This window comes from Durio zibethinus, chromosome 18 (genome assembly GCF_047325235.1).
Source record: "Durio zibethinus cultivar Kanyao isolate XHJ-2024 chromosome 18, ASM4732523v1, whole genome shotgun sequence".
Classification (NCBI taxonomy): domain Eukaryota; kingdom Viridiplantae; phylum Streptophyta; class Magnoliopsida; order Malvales; family Malvaceae; genus Durio; species Durio zibethinus.
Genome location: NC_143179.1, coordinates 17837630 through 17857627, shown reverse-complemented (window position 1 = coordinate 17857627; position 19998 = coordinate 17837630). Strand labels below are relative to the sequence as shown.

Below are 19998 nucleotides of genomic sequence, written 5' to 3'. Positions count from 1 at the left end.
CATTGGAGTAAACAATGAGTGAAAAATCTCTCTCGACTTATAAATCTCACCCGTGCTCATCCTAGAATTCGAGCTCCAGAACTTCAAAATGGAGTCCAAAGGTTTTGGTTTTTCGGTAAGGATGAGGGCGAACAAATAATTATATACAACTTTTATTTTTTTTTATTTGATCAAAGTTCGAATTTGATCTACTCTTTTTCAATTGTGCAAGTTTGATTGCGGTCTAGATCTCTCTACTCTTTCAATTCTGCAATTTTGAAAGCAGTCTAAGAGTCACCCTGCTGCATTAGGACCTTAATGAGTTACCGAACAGGCCGGGTTGAAGTCTATTTTAACGAGCAGAATGCGTTGGTTGAATATGTGGTAGCGACGCTATAATAGAGGATGTAATGTTAAATGATTGATCATAGCTGATGAAGTTTATTTGGCGCTCTAGAATATTATCATATGCCACAAGAGAAAGCAGAATGATTGCACAACATCATGCTAAAGGAATTGCTTTTAGAAGCAAGCAACAAAGTGGAGGAAGAAATCTAATACAATCCCAGACCTGAATGAGCAAACATACTCTTGCCTCATTTAAATAAGTAAACTGATAAATATTACTATAGTTATAGATATAATAATTGCATATACTATCAACCATTATTTGTAACCTTGAACTACTTTGAATACCCAAACATTTTCTCCAGCATAGCTTGATTGTTGTACCTAAACTAATATAAGAATTACCAAAATGCAAGCAAAAAATGCAGAATGAATCACTTTCCCTTCTTTAATACGGTGAATACATTTCCGCCTCAGTTCTCGTCTCACTTGGTTTTCTCAAGCTACCTAACATTCCATTAATCTACTTATCCTTATCACTACCCACTGAGTCTGCAACAAAACAATGGTTTTTTTGCAGCTTTTTCCTCTTTCCACAGTCCTCCAAAGAAGTTTCTGTCATTATGCCTACTGCAGCAGCATCAGAAGGCTTTACATGGTATTCACAACAATCAACCATACCCTCAGAGTTCTCGGAATTATCCTTTCTATCCTCAATTTTCTTGCTACCGTAACATGAATCAAGGACTTGCAACAATGAGCTGGCTTCCTCATCTATTCCTGGCTTCTGTTGCTGTCCTGATTGCTCTGGAATTGATATTTCCCCTTCAGAATCTGAAATTTCATCTCCCGAGAGAGAAGGTTCATAGTCAGGATATGTTATCTTTGTGTCCTCTTTGCTTCCTAATACTAATTGCAGTTCCTTTCTGTTTAACCTTGTGTTGGAAAAGGTCCTAATTCATCCCATGCAGAGTCAAAATCATCACCCTTTGTTGATGAATCAGGCAATTTACAAGCTGCATTCCCTAATTCATGACTTGTATTTTCTCGAATGTTAGAAACAGCAGTTTCCAGGCCAGAATTGTCAGGAACCATACTTGCAGGAAATAAGTAGGAGGACTCTATTTTAATCCCAGGTATTATCTTTAGCAGGGATGCTAACTTTTTGTAACCAAGCTTTTGTGTATCAAGAGGATAACCATACCTCTCAAGGAACAGTTGCCTGAAGGTGCACATATTATATCCTTCAGGGTGTTCCTTTAGTATCTCTTTCACAAGTTTTTGACAGTCAGCCAATATCTCACATCTAGAACGATCAGAAGATTTCTTATTGATGATGGTAGATGAAATTCTAGAATGAGGAATATTCTGCAACTTTTTCTCTCCTTCGTGCTTTGGCTGCAGGTTTGCTTGTGATGGAGTTCGCATAAAGATTGATCTCAACCCATTCACTGCATGTGAATGATCCAAACCAGGACTTTTCTCAACAGCCCTAGTGATCCTGAAAGGAGAAGTTTGGGAGGGGCATTCTTCGATCCATTTCTTATTTGATATTAACAAATCCACCAATTCAAGTAAATCAGCATTACTCAGAGATCTAAGAGCCAACGGTCCTTCCTTCAGTAGATTTTCTGCCATCTCTTCCCTGCAAAAGTTTAACAATCACTAAGACATGATTTTGTTTAAAGCTCCTTCACCTTGTAAAGTTGGAACTCAAATTTCCAATTCAATATCTCATTCTGAAACTGCATCAGATTTGCAATTTTGGATAACATTTGTAGAATATACATATATATATATATTCAATTATGAAATTGTTGACTCATTGGAAAAGAGAAAACAGAAAAATGGTCCTTCTTGCTATTCAACTGCCTTTTGCATGTAAATACACAGTCCGCATCAACCGACACACAAAACTGCATGTACCAACTGAATGACACATACAAACACATGGACAGTAAACAGAAACCACTGAAGAACTAAGAGCTGAAAAAAAGGGCAAGTTCCCAAGTCTATATATCTACTTTCATTTCTGTAAAATAAACGTGAGCATATTGAAAATACAACAATACAAACAAAGTAACCACAATACATGACAAAAGTCAGAAAATCTGTGTAGTTCAACAATTTAACAAAAGTCAATGCTATTCTGGATTCCATCATGAAAGAAGGCATACATACATTTAAAAAAGTGCAAACTAAGGAAGGAAACAAGCAAACAAACAGATTTTTATCAGCAAGGCACAAGCTAAAAACTAGAGGAAAGAATTAACATACCTTGTCCTAGACTGTATGACAAGAAATGATCCCCTAGGTGAGTCCAGTAAGATTTCCATGTCCTTCCAGAAGGAACCCTGAGTAAAAACCTCAAGCTTTAAAGAATTAGTGTTTGTTTGGTTGTGCTTTTCAAAGGATTGATCACTTGATGCCTCAGAGTCTTGGCTACTTCTCCAAAATTTACACCAGTTGGCAATCCGATTAAACAAACCTGACCTCTTTCCAGAGGGGTTTGCACCTGCTTCAACACTTGCTTTATTGTCCACAGTTGAGTCATTACTTGATGAAGAAACGGTCACTGTATAAGCAACCTCACATGACTTTTCCTCACACTCTTCCTTCATTCCTTCCCTTTCAGAGCTAACCCCAGCGCCTTTTTTCAGAGTATTGTCATTTCGTTTTTGAGAGCTACCTTCAGAATCACCATGTTTTTCTGGAAGGTGATGACTTTTTACCTCGGAATTGCCATTGCTACCACCAAGCCATCTTTGCCAGACTTTTCTAATGAAACTTACTTCAGATGCAGAATCTTGTTCCAGCATAGGAACCTGATGACTCTCAGTAACCTGATCATTAGAAGCTTCAGCAATCTTCTGACAAACTGTAAGGGGCTGTTGGACTTCCTCTGGAGGCTTTTCTGCATTTACTTTAACAAGATTATTATTTTCTGGACGAGTTTGCTGTACCTTTCTTGGAGTATCTCCAGCATTAACTTCAGGGGAATGATGCAATTTAGACTTACCATTTAGAGCAGCACCAACTGACCTGTCATCACCACTCGATCTAGATGAAAATGTGAGCCCTTCTCCATTTCTAAAGACAAGTCCTGCTGATAAACATGGACTAGTCTCAGATAGTTCGCTAGCTTTTGGGGTAATTCCACGTATAAAAAACTGACCATCACGTTCAGACTGGAGCCTCAAAATGTGTGGCATGGATAAAAGAAAGCGGAAGAACTTTTTATAACCATATAAGTCTCTATCAAGGCCAACCTTACTTCTGATCAACTCAGAACGAAGGTCTGAAATGGAAATTCCCTTTGGGTAAGAGTCCAAAATCTGACAAATCTGCTTTGTAACTGCCTTTGGAACTGGCCGAGGCTTAGAATCTGAACAACCCTCCAATAATTCTTCAGTCCGTGGAAAGGCTGGTTGTTCAACTAAAAATGGGTCTTCCAGAGGCACCTTGTAATGGCCATACCAAGAACCATGAGGGCCATCAGGAGGTTGATTATAGTGATTTCCAGTCAGGTTCTCTCCTTTGAGCAGTGAATTCCAATTCCAAATAATACTGGCAGCACTGCAAAGAACGCTAGGAGCAGATTCTGGACTAGCAAGCAGTATGTTGTAGTTGTTCATCCGTAATCTATGCAATATGCTGGCAAAGTTGCGGTCACCAGAGATTAAAAGGAGATGTGCTGGAGGAGGATTTTGGGTAATCCAATACATAAGATCAACCAGAAGTGATCTATCAGCACTATTCTTTCCACCTGCATTGGTGGAACATTTGCATGGTAAAATAACAAGAACTGAGACAATTGACTAGAAATTAGAAAGTAAAGCAAAAAAGAACATACAAGACCTGCACTCCGTATTCTATCCCAAAACATGTGTAATGGTGAGACTTTAAAAACCAAAATAAGAAATGAAATAAACCACAAAACAAATTATAATAAAACCTTTTGCCAAGAAGCAAAAACATACCACTGGGGACATGAGCAAGGTTAATTCCAGTGGAAGAAAGCGCCTCCTGGTTAGCTCTAGAAAGTTGCAAAATGTCTCCGAAAGCCGTAATCTGAACAGGACCTTTAATTCCATTGGCCCTGACAGCGGCAGTGATCATATAAGCAATCTTAAACACATTGACACCTGCAGGCAAATGGCAGTTCTCAAAATCCCACCAAACCGAAACCTTAACGTGCCTTGACTCCTCATCGTGGCTGTGCGACAAAGAATTGGAATGGAAAGGCTGGGTTTGGGAAGTGGAGAAATGGGAAATGAAGATTGAAAGTGAATATAAGGATGGAGAAGAGGAAAAGGAAAGAAGGGTTCTAAGAGGGAAGCATTTAAGGTTCATTGTTAATGAAAAAAATGGGGTTTTTGTCATTGCAAAGATACTGTTCATGGAAAATTTTCAACAACGGTGGTGACAAAGACCAGCGAGGGTTTTAGGAAAAGACAAAGCAGACCTAAAACGCCTTTGATTTGATTTTTCTTATAAAAAAAAAAAATTAACATCAGGGCACCTGCCGTGCATGTCCACATACATTTCTTTGGGCTTTTTGAGTGCTTCCCCTCCAACGCAATACACAAAGTATTTGTTGGGTTTGGTTTGCTGTTGTGATACGAGTTTGGGCCTAAGCAAGATAGATCCAAAGTTTTTTCTTTCCTTATCCAGAGAAGAGTATTTCACTTGAAATTTTTTTATAATTATATAATTATTTAATCATAATTAAAAATTATGTAAGGATCAACCATTTATAAATATAAACTTTACATGATATTTTAATTATTTTTATAACTTTAAATTCTAATTGATTAATTATAGTATAGTTATTGTAAGGCTTATATGTTTAGAATTTTCCTTTCAACACTAATATAAGACATTGATAGTGTTAAAATTTTTCGATAAGTATGCTACTATTAATTGATGATTTTAAAGTTTAATAAAATAGATTAATAAATTTAATTTTAATACAAGATAAGTATGTGAGTTTAAATAATTAATTGTTATTACTTACATGTGGAATTTATGCATTTTATTAGGTCAGTATAATTTGATAGTTATGTAAACTTTTGATCTGATAAACTGTTAATGAGAAAGTTTCTAAGATTTTAATAAAATTAACTAAGGTCACTTCTTCACTTCTAATTTAATGATATCTACTTATTAAGAGTCGCTGGTAAGAGAAAAGTGAAGATAAAGATCTATTTTGTAAAAAATTATTGTTGCTCCCATGCATCAACTATTACCTCTCAAACAAGTGCGCAATGTAATTGAATTCACGTATGATTCTTGAGATTTAAAATTATGCTTACATATGGTATGTGAGCCTTTTTATGTAAGATTAAAACTCAAATATTATTTTTAAATTTATTTTGAATAAAAAATATATTGTTTTAGACGAAATATTTAGCTTGCCAAAATCCTATTTTTGATAAATTTTTTCTGAAAATTAGATTATGATTTTTGTTACTCTCGAAACAAGTATTGAAATCATACCAATAATTTTTGATAACTTATTTTGTTTAAAAATAAATTAAGGTGTAAAGTTTGATTCAAAGTATAAATCAAATTGTATGAATTGATTAAACTTAATTCATGTTATTTTGATGTTATTTTGAAGCATGAATTTTGTAAATTTGTAGGTTAGTTATAGCTTAAAGGTTTTAATTGATTCAAAATCAAAGGAAACCATGAATAATTTAAAAATGCTTTTAAACTGGTGAAATATCCATATTCATAAAACCAAAAAAAAAAAAAAAAACCACGCTACTTAACAAATGAAAAGGTACAGCTCCATTGCCGCGCAATGGTTAGAACTTCAAAAGCAGATGGTGGTAATATCATACTTTTAACAAAGTTGATAGTAATTTTGAATTGATGTGGAAAAGGAAACATTATTGGGGTTTGGTACATGCCTTTTCTGTCCATTGTCTGCCTATATATTTATTATCACCGGTTTCATTATTAACTTTGCTTTTGGATTAAAATAAGCTAAAAAAGAACAATTTTCAGTGAAAACTATAACAGACCAGAATGGGTCAAAAAGATTTCCAAGAATTCGGGTCGTGATGACCCGGCTTGGTGGGGAAGATGGCTGGACAACTAGCCCACGTAATTCTCACATGGATGGAAAAGAGTGTGGGGCATGTGTTTCAGTTATCCCTTGTTTGTTCTCGACTCTATTTCGTTAGCTTAGTAAATTCAAGTGTATTTTGTCTTATTTTATGAAATATTTAATATTTATGCATGTAGGGCTTAGTGATTTTGACCATTAAAGATTTTTAAATTGTTTCTTATATAATTGTTCATGATAAACCAATAAGGTATTTCAATCGTCACCAATCACAAATTATTAACGAAAATGATTTAATTTAATTAAGAATATTTCATTAGATATTGTAGAAATTATCATCTTACAAGAGTATAAGTACTTCACTTTCTTTTAAAAAAGATAGAGTTTGGATATAAAGCTCATGTAATGTAAATAAATGTATATGAAAAAACATATACAGTTTTCAACCTAGTGTTCCCTAAATCAAATTGAAAACTAAAAACAAAGTAAAAAGGTTAGTAAATAGATAAAATAACCATTAAAATTTAAGACTATTAAGCCAAAGAGTAGGATGAATTTAAAATTTTATTGCTTGACTCTCTATTGATATTTTGTAATTGGAGTCACCAAACTATTATAACATATAAGTTTATGAACCTATCACTAGACATAACAAGAGAGGTCATCAATAATCATTTTTCGAGGTAGGTGTGATTGGCCACTAGGTGAATCATCATTTTGAGGAAATTCTAAGCTTGACTAAAATCCTTAAAAGAATAGATTTTGATCTATGTTTCAAAACTAAGTTTGAGAGTTTTGTTACGTATGAAAAATATTATAGCACCACCACACGTTTTGGCCAAAAGATGGTACCACTTAATTTTAAATTATCTTAAAGATCTTGGTTTTAATGGTATCTATTTTTTAATGTTTAAATATTTGAAATAATCTTCTAAGATTTTTTCATCAATATAACAAAATTTATAAAAGTACTTCTTTACCTTAAGAGTATTCAAGAATCTTATTTATTTTCTTGAATCATTTATTAAATTTTGTTTTACCAAAAACATATCTAAATTTTTTTACCATTTGGACCAAATTCAAAAGTATTTTCTCACTTAAAAATTTTTTAGAAAATCATATTTTTGTGATTATTAAGAATTTTATCCTCAAAATTTATTCTTTATTATGTAAGTTTTATTTCTAATTTTTATTGTATTGAAAATATATCTAAAATTTTCACTATTTGAGTTAAATTTAGAAATATATTTCATAGAATTTCTTATTATAAAGCTTTATTCATTATTTATTTTCTAATTTTTAGAATGAAAATAAAATGCCAATTATGTTTTTCAGAATCTCATCTAAATTTTTCTACCATTTGAGTTGAATATAGAAAATTATTTTGCCAAGAAATCTCCTAGAAAATCAACTGTTTGTGATTTTATTAGGATTTTATTCTTGGATAATTGCCAGATATTTTTAAAAAAATTTATGTCTTTTTTTTATTTGATTTGGAAAAGAATGCAATTATTTTCATGTTAAAATTTCATTTAAATTATTTCACTATTCGGGTTAAATTTAGAGAAATTCTTCACCTAAAGATTCTTTAGAAAATTGACCTTTAGAAATTTCTAAAAAAAATCTCATCATTAGATAATTGTTAAGTCATTCCAAAATCTTATAAAGTTTATTTATTTTTTTATAATAAAAAAAAATAATAATTATTGTTATTGAAATTTTATCTAAATTTTTTCTCCATTTGGGTTCAATTTTAGAAACATCTCACACCTAGAAATTTCCTAAAAAATTATCCATCTATAATTTCAAAGAATTTCATCTTTGGATAATTATAATTTATTTTCAAAATCTTATTAAAGTTTTGTTTTAAACTTTTTTATATTTATTATAATTTAGAATAACTTTTCCTAATAATTTTTTTTTCTAAAAAATTTAATCATGCAAAATATGTCAAATTTCATTAGAAGAGTTGTCGAAAACTATAAATTTCATTGGAAAACTTATTGAAAAATTCAAATTTTCACTAAAAATTCAAAAAAAAAATTCTAAAAATTTCTAAAAAAAGAGCCAAAAATTCAATTTGAAGCATTTGGGCCTCTTGGATCTTTCAATAACACTGTCAACTTACAATTTGAGCTTAATCAATTAGAATTTCTTGCATCTTTTTGTTTATGTTTTCGAATATAAATTTTTGAATATTTGATTGAATGATATGTAAATAATATATTTGACATTTCATCTTTTAAATAGCTAATTTGAATATCTTTCTTCCAAAAAAGAAAATTTCAAATGAAAAAAACGGTTGTTTTAAATTTATGATGAGTTGATAAAATAAATTTATTATAAATTCTCAAGCACGTCATAGATATTTATATTAAATCTGATAATTTATATATTTATATTTGATTTTTTTTGTCAAATATATGTAAATATATGAAAATTATTATATCACAATTTATATCAATATATCAAATTAGGGATTTTTTATTTTTATTAAAATTTTAAATTATATTGTTTTTTTTAATATTCTTCGTTATATTATATTTAAAATTGTCATACTTTATTGATGCCAATAAGTTGGAAACCCTTCTCTCCCATCACCACCCCATGATTCTCTTTTTTTTTTTTTTAAGTGAGAGAGTTTCTTTCAATTTCTTTTTCCTCCTCTCGTGAGGTTGAAAGAATCAAAGAAACCACTCGAATTAGTGCAAACACTATATGTAGTAGAATATCTTGTCATTTCAGATAGATGTTGCGCTCAAACAATGTGAACCTTTTGCTAAAAATAAAATAGATTTATCTGTTGTGGAATCGGGTCACAGCCATCACTTACGCTATATAAATGGCAGTGGAGTACCTGTTCTTCTTTCTGATCAGCTCCCAATTATATATTAGATATGATAATATTATATGAATAAGATATAAAAATAATAAAATTTAAAATTTTAGTAATAATTATATATGTTTAATAAAATAAAAAAAAATTTATATTTTAATATCGAAATGAATTGTGATATATTATTTTTATATAAAATATGATATAAATATATAAATTTTAATAATTTTTACAACATAAATATATAAATGTTTAGGTCTATTGTATATTTTGATGAATGTTTTTATTGTAGTAGGTTACTGATATATATATATTTTTATATGATTTTATTATTTATCATTAAAAATTTAATTTAATCGATCCTTCCTAGTTTTGTCCTTGTCTGGCTGGTAGTGAAATTTGTTTATAAGGTTATTACGGTTTACTTCGTAATTAATTATGATAATTTAGTAATTTTTTAGTTTATAATCTAATGAATATGTGATAACCTTCTTACAATAAAATGCCCTATCATGCAATATCCCATTCAACAGCTTCGAATCAACCCTTAAATTTTAATACTTTTTAGAATTTATGACCCAAATCTCAAAAAATTGAATAGATTTTGGATCTGTTAAATATATTGTTGTGGATTAAGTTTACTTGATAGATAAATTTACATGGTGGATAAATTAGAGGACATGTAAATAGAAAGAAGTCTTGAAAGGATAAGACATAAAAAAAAAAAAAAAAGATATACTTAAAATTGTAAGGTTTTAAAGAATTGGAAATGTATATCCTTGATGGTTAAAAGAGAGTGTTAATGGTTATAAATGTTTGGTTTGAAATTGTTGAGACCGAACGTATTTGGCTTGAGATTGTTGAGCAAGATTGCTCTTAGATTTGAGATTATTGGGTTTGGCATGTGTTTTATGAGTTAGGTGTTAATTTATTTATAATATTTTTAACTAATGAATTTTTTCTTTCATACATAAACGAAATAAGTTTAGTATAGAATTATATTAAAATTTTGTCTCTTGTTATGTTTGAACGATGATTAATTGGACCTTTGCATAAGAGTATTAGTCACATGTTGCTTAAAACGACTTTTCCAAGATAAATTCTATATAACCTTAATTATCCATAACCTTACTCTATAGCTATAGTAATAATAAACAAATTAAATGCTAAATTATTAACCAGATAAATAGACCTTAATATAGAGAGGACAGAAAAACTTTGATTTCTGTCCTCTACTTGCACATAGTTTAATCTAATATTTTATACTGCTTCATCGTTACAATTAATAATTGAGGACGTGAACGATGTCGGGAAAAAACAACTTTTTTTTTTTGTAACGGCATTACGGCAATGATTCAAATCCCCATTTGCAGTTCCCAATTAGGCAAATTGACCTAATTAAACATTCTATCCAATCCAATCTGACCAATTTCAATTGATCTAAATGACATGATTTTAGAGTGATCTAAATTAAAAATGATTCATGATCAAAGTTAGCCTTAACTTGAATTTTTATGTGCTCGATGCTCACAAATTACTAAGATATGAAAATTTTGTCTTAAAAAAAAAAAAAAACACTCACCCACATCTAAGCGTATAACTCAAATCAAATTATATTAAATTTAAAAATCAAGAATTCAAATAAAATTATAACTAAAGTCTCAAATAATTTAAATCCTAAATTACATTTTTTTAAGACAAAAAAGTTCTCTCCTGTTTATTACGGTGATGAAGAATCAAATTATTTTTCCTTCTAGCTATAGTCGATTCCTTTATAATCTCGCAATTTATTTTTGGACAAACTCACATAAGAGTGAGGTTGGAGAGTAGAAAAAGATAGTGAAAATGTAATTAATATCTGTTTTACTTTGCATATTTCAAAGTGTGGGAATTTCTCAATGAATTGATTTGTCATGCTGTTGCAGCCTTTGACGCTGGCACAGTCATAAAACGTACGTGTTTAGAATGACAAAAAATTCTGTGAATCCCATTCTGTTTAAAGAATGGATGAAAACCCAAAAAAAGGGATCCGGAGGAATTCAAATCTCACTATAGAAAAAAAAAAATTCAGTACAATTTTAGTGTTTCTTTGGACCTCTTTGGCCCCTTCCTTTTGTGTTTATGATGTTTACCTTTTAAATAATATAGATTCTTCTTTCGGCTAAAGGAAAATGGGTAAACTTTAATTAATTATAGCAAAAGCTATTGCTTAATTAGGCACACTTATGCTAACGAATATTACCTTTTCTGTCCCACACTATCCTGAGAATTCAAAAGAATTGTATGCATAAATATATTGATATATAAGTGCAGCACTTTCACAATCAAGGAAATTAATCAAATATGACTTCAATATAAATGCCAGCAAGGCTTCAAAATTCTGCGCATGCATGAAAATTAAGCTAGACATATTATAGTTAATTAGTATATTTTTAAAGAATAATATCCAAAAAATTATCGAATTTATTAAAAATAAAATAAAATTTAATATTTTGTTACATAAAATTAAGGTTATAAATTTTTATTTCATTGTAATTAAGGCTCAGTTTGAGTTGAGTAAAACTCATAGATTGAGTGGTTTACTCAGATTTCTGAAAAGGTCTACTAATATGACAGACGTTGAATTTCTGCTATGAACACGTCGCCGGTAGATTAGGCAGCTCCACTCTCCAAACAATGGCATGAATAGGGATTTGTATGTTAAAAGGTTCAATTTTTCCTTTCTTTTTTTTTTTTTTTTGTGGGAACAAATCTCGAGATATATATTGTTTCAACTCTCATAGTAAAATGCAGATGTACAATTTCCTTATTATTAAATTAGAGATAAAAAAATTACACATACATTAAATTGAAGTTAATTTAAGTACGTAGATATAACAAATGTCTTTTTACATGTTATCAATTGATTTTTAAGTTAATATTTATAAAAATTTAACACGATATCATATCAAATGTTGCCCTTATTTGTTATCTCCTCTGAAATAACTTTGTTATGCACCCGTTATCTCCACATGCGAGGAAAATATTAAAAAAAAAAAAGAAATCTCACATTTATTAAATTAAGAGTAATATGAACATATAAATATAAAAAACTCTTCACAGTTTTCATTTTAGATTGAATATGCTCTCATAAATTTAACTGCGTTTACTAATTTTGTAGATAGGTTAAATTTTCTTGCATTTTGTATAGAAGCAGGCATGAAACACGGAGGGTGTCATGAAAAGAAAGTGAAATCTGCGATAAGCTCGCTCTTTTTTTACGTGGATCAGGCTTGTAAATGATCGAGACAAAACGGTATGGAGATTTGACTTCAGTATGAGTAAAGCTTTTTCAAGTTTCAACCACCAGCTTTATCAACTTCTCTCCAACAAAACACTACTATTGGAATCACTCATTGCTGCTGACACCATCTATTAAGTCACAAGGAACAAGTGAACAATTGACCTATAAAAGATCTTGTAATTAAGGATCTAAAAGCAAGAAGAAATCCAAGTTGTATTAATCAAAAAGTAAGTTTTTTTTTTTTTTTCTTTAGGTGGAAAGAAAACAAAACAAATTAAAAAGATATGATTATGATGCACCATGCACTAACAAGAATTTTATGCATCTTGCTCTCTAATTTCATCTCCAACAGAGAAAGCATATGCTTTCTGATCAACGGTTATCCAGGATTGCCTATTTTGGTTAATTGGTATGTTTATCTTTTCAAGTTTTTTTAACACTTGTAGCTGAAGCTTGAAGGTGGGGAAGACAATGGGTTCAAAGAAGCCTTTTCTGGTAGCGCTTCTGGTGCATGCTTTTTCTTCTGGCATGATCTTACTCTCCAAGGCAGCATTCAATATGGGTATGAGCACATCTGTGTTTGTCTTCTATAGACAAGTAGCTGGAACCATTTTCTTATTCCCTTTCGCCATGATTTTTGAAGGGTAAATGATGATAAACTCTGTTTCATGTTTTCTTTATAAATGTTTCCAATTAAGAAATTATTGCCCATTTTCATCTCTTCCTTCATTTTTGCATTCCAGGAAAAACGCTAAGCCACTTTCATTTCTGACCTTCTGCAAGATTTTTATGCTTGCTTTACTAGGGTATGTACATCATGTAATGCTTGGAAATTTCTCTTACTCCTTTCTGCTCGATCGAAAGACGAATGTCTTATATTGTGCTGATCATGAACTTTAACTGTTAAGTTCAGGAATGAAATTCGATCACCTGAAATATATATGATTTATATGTTTTTTCATTCAGGATTACCTTAACCTTGAACATTTACGGAGTAGCTCTCGTTTACACATCTGCAAGTCTTGGTGCTGCCACCCTTAATTGCATCCCCGTCGTAACATTTGCCTTTGCAGTTTTACTCAGGCAGGTTTTGGTAACATTTTTTTTTTAATCTTATGGTTTGCCTTGCTTTTACCTTTAACCTTCTCTTTTTATTTTTTATTTGAGGAAGGTGTAATCTGAAAATCAACTCTTTGAAAATGAGATTTGCAAATCACTAAAAATCTATAGGCTATAGCTCTCAAATGCACTTATTAAAGTTGTGCACTAATTAATCTCTCAATACATGTAGCAAACAATTACATTATAGATTTTTATAAAAAAATTTAATTAATATTCTAAATATTGCTTTTTTTTCAATCATAAAAAATAACTAAATAATCTAGTAATTATCAACCAATTATATGAAAAGAAAAAGCATTGGAGGAATTAGACTTGAAATCCTCCAAGACTTTTAATTGTACCAAATGACTAGAAATCATTCGTTCATTGGTTATACCATTACAACAACACCATGCCCTGTCAATTGGTGACTAATTTTCAATTTTCAAGATAAAGTGTCAACTTAATTGTACTAAAGTATTTGGGTGGGTTCAGTGGTGTTTCTGTATCTTCGTTAGCAAATATGTCATGCTTGGATGGTGCGTTTCTAGCTAACTTTATGCATTGTTGGAGTTATCGGGATTGACTTTTCATAACCTGGTTGTTCTTTGGTTCATGGGTAAAGAGTATACTTTTTCGAGTGTTTTGCCTTTCTTGTTTAGTGTTGACATAAGATTTTTTGTTTTTTTTTTGGGGATTTCCAGATCTCTTTTATACTATGGTCTCTTTCAGTGGCATGGTAAAAAATGTTCAAATAAACAATTGCACTTCTTTTATTATATTATTTATTTTTCTTAAATTATAATTTTTTAACACATGATATTCTTTATTCTTTTCAATAATTCATTATTTTTTTTTTATTTCTTAATCCATGAAAATAAAACAACGTATAAAAAAGACTAAAAATCTATCGTTTAAAATATAAAAATATATGAATATAAAATTTTAATGCAAAATCTTTAAATAATCATAATGCCATTACAAAAATTAAGTACAAATAACTAAAACAATTATTATCTTACATGACAATGGTGTTTTAAATTTTGCAAGTGAGATTAGAAAATTAACATGTATCTATTAAAATATTTTTAAAATAATAAATTATTTAATTATTAAATAAACATATGATAACCATCTAATCTCGTCTTTGAATTTTAAAAGCTCGACCATTGCTGTAAAGAATAATCTAAAAGGAGAGCTTCAAAATATCATTTTACAATTTTTTTTTTAAGAGTTTTCATATTTTGAAAATCATATTTAATATATCAAATACATTTCTTCAATTTATGTAGTCAAACAAATTATTCATTAAGTTATCTTCTATTGGTTTAAGTAATAATTTCTTTTATATTTTTTTCATGGCTAAAACCTTCTTTAGATATTGCTAATAAGGTATTGACTTAGTCGCAATGAGTAATCTTGAAACACTGAGTTCTCAAATCAAGTCTAATCCAACTTTATCTTTGATTTATCCAATTATATATTAGTTCGTTATTTGATTAATTTGTTTATTTGATGTAATTTATTGATTTTTTATATGTAATATTTGAATATAATTGCAACTTTTTTATATTAATAACTTTATAAAAAATTATTTTTGTATAATTCAACCACAATTGGTAAAAGCAAAACTAGTTTTAATATTAAAAAAAAAAAAACTAGTGCATAAACAGCACCAATATGTTTCTAGCTAGTCTTAACTATTTTTCACTAATTACATACTGACCCCAATTTATTTTATTATATTATAAATTGATTCTTAAATTTTCATTTTAGTGAGTCAATTTATCTCAAATTTTAATTTTAGTGAAATTAATTTATGATTTATCCTATATTAATATATATATATTAGAGAAAATTTTCAAATTTCAATGGGTCAAATGACCTCACTTTTCTAACGTGGCTATGCCACTGGTCTTTCGAACCTTTAGATTGAATATTTGTAGTTTTCGGGTTACTTTTTAATAAATTCTCATTTCGATAAGAAAAAAAATTTTTTACATATCGGACAATTCTACATATAAATAGTATTTTTCATGCAAATAAATTGTATATATATATATATATATTTAATTTTTATATTGTCAAATTTTTACGTGTGTATATGAAAATTTTATAGTTATTACGTGTATGTTCTCTTTTCCTTAAATTTATATATCCTCAGAGATCTCATTTGCATGAAAGATTGCCCTACAGGATGGAAACGGTGACAGTGAAGACTGTCCCAGGCATTGCAAAAGTTGCAGGAATACTGGTGTGCATGGCAGGGGTTGTTATTCTAGCTTTTTTCAAAGGTCCCATTTTGAAACCTTGGTTCCATCTTCATTTCCAACCTCATAGAGGGGACGAAGATGATCACCACGCATCTTCCGGTAAAAAATGGATACTTGGATGTTTCCTCTTGTTAGTTTCCTGCATATGTTGGGCCCTGTGGCTTGTACTTCAGGTAGCCTCCACAATCATTAACCTATTTCCCTTAAGAATAATTAATCCATACATTCACAGTTTTTGTTTCAATAAGGTCCATATGGAAAGAATTATTAAACCTCACACCTTAAACACCTATAGTAAAGGACTTTATTACTCTTTTCATTTAATAATTTTGTCTTAGTTTTAATTAAATTCTAACAAATATATATATTTTTTGAATTTATGGAAGGAAGGATTTGCATTGCTTTTTAACAAAAAAATTTATATGTACCAAATATTGAACTAAATTAAACCCGAATCTTACCTAGGTTAGTATACAATCACCTTTAAAATATAGCATCAATAGATTTGGAGTTTGAATTTCAATACCGGAATCTCCTTTTTTATTCTAGAACTGTGACCTTTTATATAAAAAAAATTATTAAGCCAAATTGGATGCAACTAATATATTTTTACGGATTGTCATGTCAAGACCCAAAAATAATTTTGTGGAGTATTGCATGACCGCCCCCCTCGCCCCCTTTATAACCATGTTCAATTGAAAAGCATAACTTATTATAAGCCACTTATTATTGTCAAATTGATGGTTCTAATTTCAGGCTAAAATTTTGAAAAGCTACCCTTGCAAGCTTACTTTCACAACCATTCAGTGCCTTTCAAGTGCAGTTCAGTCATTTCTTGTTGCTATTGCTTTGGAAAGAGATCCACACCAGTGGAAGCTTGGATGGAATGTTCGACTGCTCGCTGTAGTTTATTGTGTAAGCAAAGAGAAAGCCTCCACTAATAGCTAAGAGAAATCTTTATATGTTTGAGTAATCAAGGAGAACACAGAGATTTAAAAAAGAAAAAAAAAAGGCATCAAATGGTTAAAACTACTGTTCTCTCTCTTGCTTCTATACTTTTTCTTTTTACCGAAATTTCATTTTTTTTCTCAACATTATAAGACTAGTGTTGCATTGAACTGTAACAGGGGATTTTCGTGACTGGGGTTGCATACTACTTGCAAACATGGGTTATTGCAAAGAAAGGACCAGTCTTCCATGCTGTGATGACACCATCGAATCTGGTCATGACAATCCTTGGCTCAGTGTTCCTCTTGGGCGAGACCATTAATCTTGGAAGGTAAACAACTTGACCAGTTAATGAGCGAAGGCCAAACAAAATTTTGTTTCGGATAAGGAGTTGGTCATGATAATTTTGTTTTGCAAGTTAAAGAAAAAGAAAGCTAAAATGTTAATATATATCTTATTGTGGATGTAGTGTTTTGGGGGCAATCTTGTTAGTGATAAGCCTTTACAGTGTTTTGTGGGGAAAGAGCAAAGAACAGAACATGGGTAATCTGGGTTGTTTGCCTGTTCAAGATCAAACAGAGTACTGTAGTATACAAGCGAAGGAAACACCAGATAGCAGCAACCCCAACCCTCGCCCGTCACTATCTGCATAACATATCCATGTTCTTTGTTTGATGTGTTTTCTTATTTAAATGTATTGTTTTCCCCTGCCTTTTTGTAATTGTCTTATGGTTTTGACTTCCAAGCATATCATTGAACCATGTTCTGGAGATTAACTTTTTCTATCCAATGGTTGAAATACTGGAGACTTTGCTCTCCAATTGATTGAGAATCTGCAAGCATACAAAATCGTACTAAATAATAAAGTGAAAAGTAAAGTGCGTTTCCACATAGATTGTATATGAAAGACAAAGTATAAAAATTATTTCATTCAAACTTATACTTAGACAAACCGATAAGATATATCCAAAACAAAATATAAACTAAACACATTAAACCTAAAATATGCAAACTAAGATCAATCAAGCTAAACCAGTGCAAACAAGATTCAAATAACTCAAAATAACTAAAACCAAAACTCAATAATGCAAATAGAATGAAACCGAAATCAAATGGCTAAACCAAAAGCAAACAATATCAATTTATCATGCAATTTACTGTCGTAACGGTTTTGTGTCCGTCCGACGAATTTAAAAATGAAATAAAAAAATAACGGAGTCGCCACCAATCTTTTTTGGCTAGGTGCGATTGGTCACCTATTAAAACATATCCTTTTAATGAAATCTTAAAATTAATTAAAATTTATTAAAAAGATAATTTTACGGTCTACGAAACAGTCTAGGTTCGAGAGTCGGTTATGCGTGGGGAAGGATTAGCATCCCCACAATGCCCGTTAAAAACAGTACCAATTAACGTGTTATCCTTTGATTTTTATACAAACAGTCTTATTTTCAGTATTCGAAAAATAATTTCTTTGATTTTTTATTTATTAAAAAAAATTATTCTCGAGAAAATAAATCAAAACCTTTTTATTGAAATAATTCTTAAAATATTTCAGTACGTTGGTAACATTAAAAGAACTCTTTCTCACTTAGAGATTTCTTAAAGCATCTCTACTCGGAATACTTTTAGAATCTCATCTTTGGAGGCTCGAATTTATTTTTCGTAAGAAAATGTTATGTTAAAAAAAAATTTATTCTCGAGAAAAATAAATTAAAACCTTTTTATTGAAATAATTCTTAAAATGTTCCAATACGTTAGTAACATTAGAAGAACTTTTTCTCACCTAAAGATTTCTTAGGCATCGCTTCTCGGAATACCTTAGAATCTCATCCTCGGAGGCTCGAATTTATTTTTCGTAAAAAAATATCATGCGTGCAATGCAAAATGTTACCATGTTTATGCACACATTTTATTCTCATTCAAAAATTTTATTAATTGTTTTATTAAATTTTTTATTTTAATTAAAATTTTGAAGAAAAAGAAATTTAATTATATTGGAGATTTTCTATAAATATTCCAATACGCTGGTAATATTTTACAAAAAATCTTCTCACCTAGAGATTTCTTAAAGCATCACTACTCGGAATACTTTTAGAATCTCATCATTAGATTAAATTTCTTTTCTTCATATTTTTATTACTTATATTTTTAATTTATTAATCAATTTTAATTTATTATTTTAAAAAAAGAAAATCTTTACTGTATTGAAAATTTTTTATAAATAATCCAATACGCTGGTAGTATTTTTAAAAAAATCTTCTCACATAGAGATTTCGTAGGCATCACTACTCAGAATACCTTTGAATCTCATCGTCGGATAAAAATTTCCTTTTCTCTTATTTTTTATTAGTTTAGTATTATTATTAAATTTATTTTTATATTATTGTTTTTAAAGTTTATTAACATAATTACATAAAAAAATTTAATCACAATTTCATCATTTAATCTAACAAATATAAATATTTTAATATACATAAATATTAATAAAATAATATATAAAAATTAAAAAAAATTAAAAAATATATTTTTTTTACCTGAACCGGACTCGTCAACGGTCCGGTCAACACGCGATTTGGTTAGGCGGTTCGGTCCGACGGTTCAATTCGGTCTGGGCGGTTCGGTCTCGGTCCAATCAGACCAGTCAGAGGCTGATGAATGAAGCGGGTCGCGGGTCGGGTGCGTGGACCCCGGGTCAGGTCAAAGGTTGACGCGCGGATCCTCCTTGGCTGAAACGGCGTCGTTTTGGGTCTTTCTTTAAACGATGTCATTTTGAGTTTTTGCTCTACTATATATAGCTGAAGATTTTTTTTGGTTCATTTGGCTTTTGTTTCAGAAAAAAAAAAGGGAGAGAGGGAGAGAGAAAGAGCTGGGGGAGAGGTTCGTTGGCCGATCGCCAGACCACCGTGTCGGCCGTCCTCTGGCTCGCCGCTGGCAGTCGCTGCCGGTGATTTTTGGTCACCGAAAAAGGTGAAAATACTTCTGGAAATTCTCTTCGACGCAATCTTTCTAGATTCGATGTCTTTTTTACCGGAAACAGCCCAGATCAACGTAGATTGAGGCTCAAAGTTTCGATCTCCTTTTTCTCTCTCTCTCTCTCTTTGGTGGACAGAATTGACTGATCTCTTTTTTTTTTAGGTGGCTTTTTGGCGCT

At 30.5% G+C, this 19998-nt stretch overlaps 2 protein-coding genes across 5 annotated transcripts; one reads left to right on the top strand and one right to left on the bottom strand.

Moving 5' to 3' along the window:
• Positions 1-471: 471 nt before the first annotated feature.
• Positions 472-4823, bottom strand: LOC111299799 (uncharacterized). Its single transcript, XM_022895249.2, has 3 exons — positions 4308-4823; positions 2605-4093; positions 472-1972 (listed from the first exon to the last, which is right to left on the bottom strand). Exons 1-3 carry the CDS (start codon positions 4726-4728, stop codon positions 1258-1260), a joined length of 2625 nt encoding a protein of 874 aa, XP_022750984.2. The 5' UTR covers positions 4729-4823; the 3' UTR covers positions 472-1257.
• Positions 4824-12381: 7558 nt separating this feature from the next.
• On the top strand, positions 12382-17616 carry LOC111300649 (WAT1-related protein At5g64700-like). 4 transcript variants are annotated; one of them, XM_089746851.1, is made up of 8 exons: positions 12382-12749; positions 12982-13166; positions 13266-13328; positions 13489-13605; positions 15820-16069; positions 16653-16811; positions 17024-17175; positions 17314-17616. In XM_089746851.1, exons 2-8 carry the CDS (start codon positions 12994-12996, stop codon positions 17495-17497), a joined length of 1098 nt encoding a protein of 365 aa, XP_089602977.1. In that variant the 5' UTR covers positions 12382-12749; positions 12982-12993; the 3' UTR covers positions 17498-17616. The 4 variants fall into 4 exon arrangements, with proteins under 4 accessions (XP_089602977.1, XP_089602975.1, XP_089602976.1 ...); XM_089746849.1 differs by having other exon boundaries at positions 12975-13166; XM_089746850.1 differs by having other exon boundaries at positions 12969-13166.
• The last annotated feature ends 2382 nt before the right edge of the window (positions 17617-19998 follow it).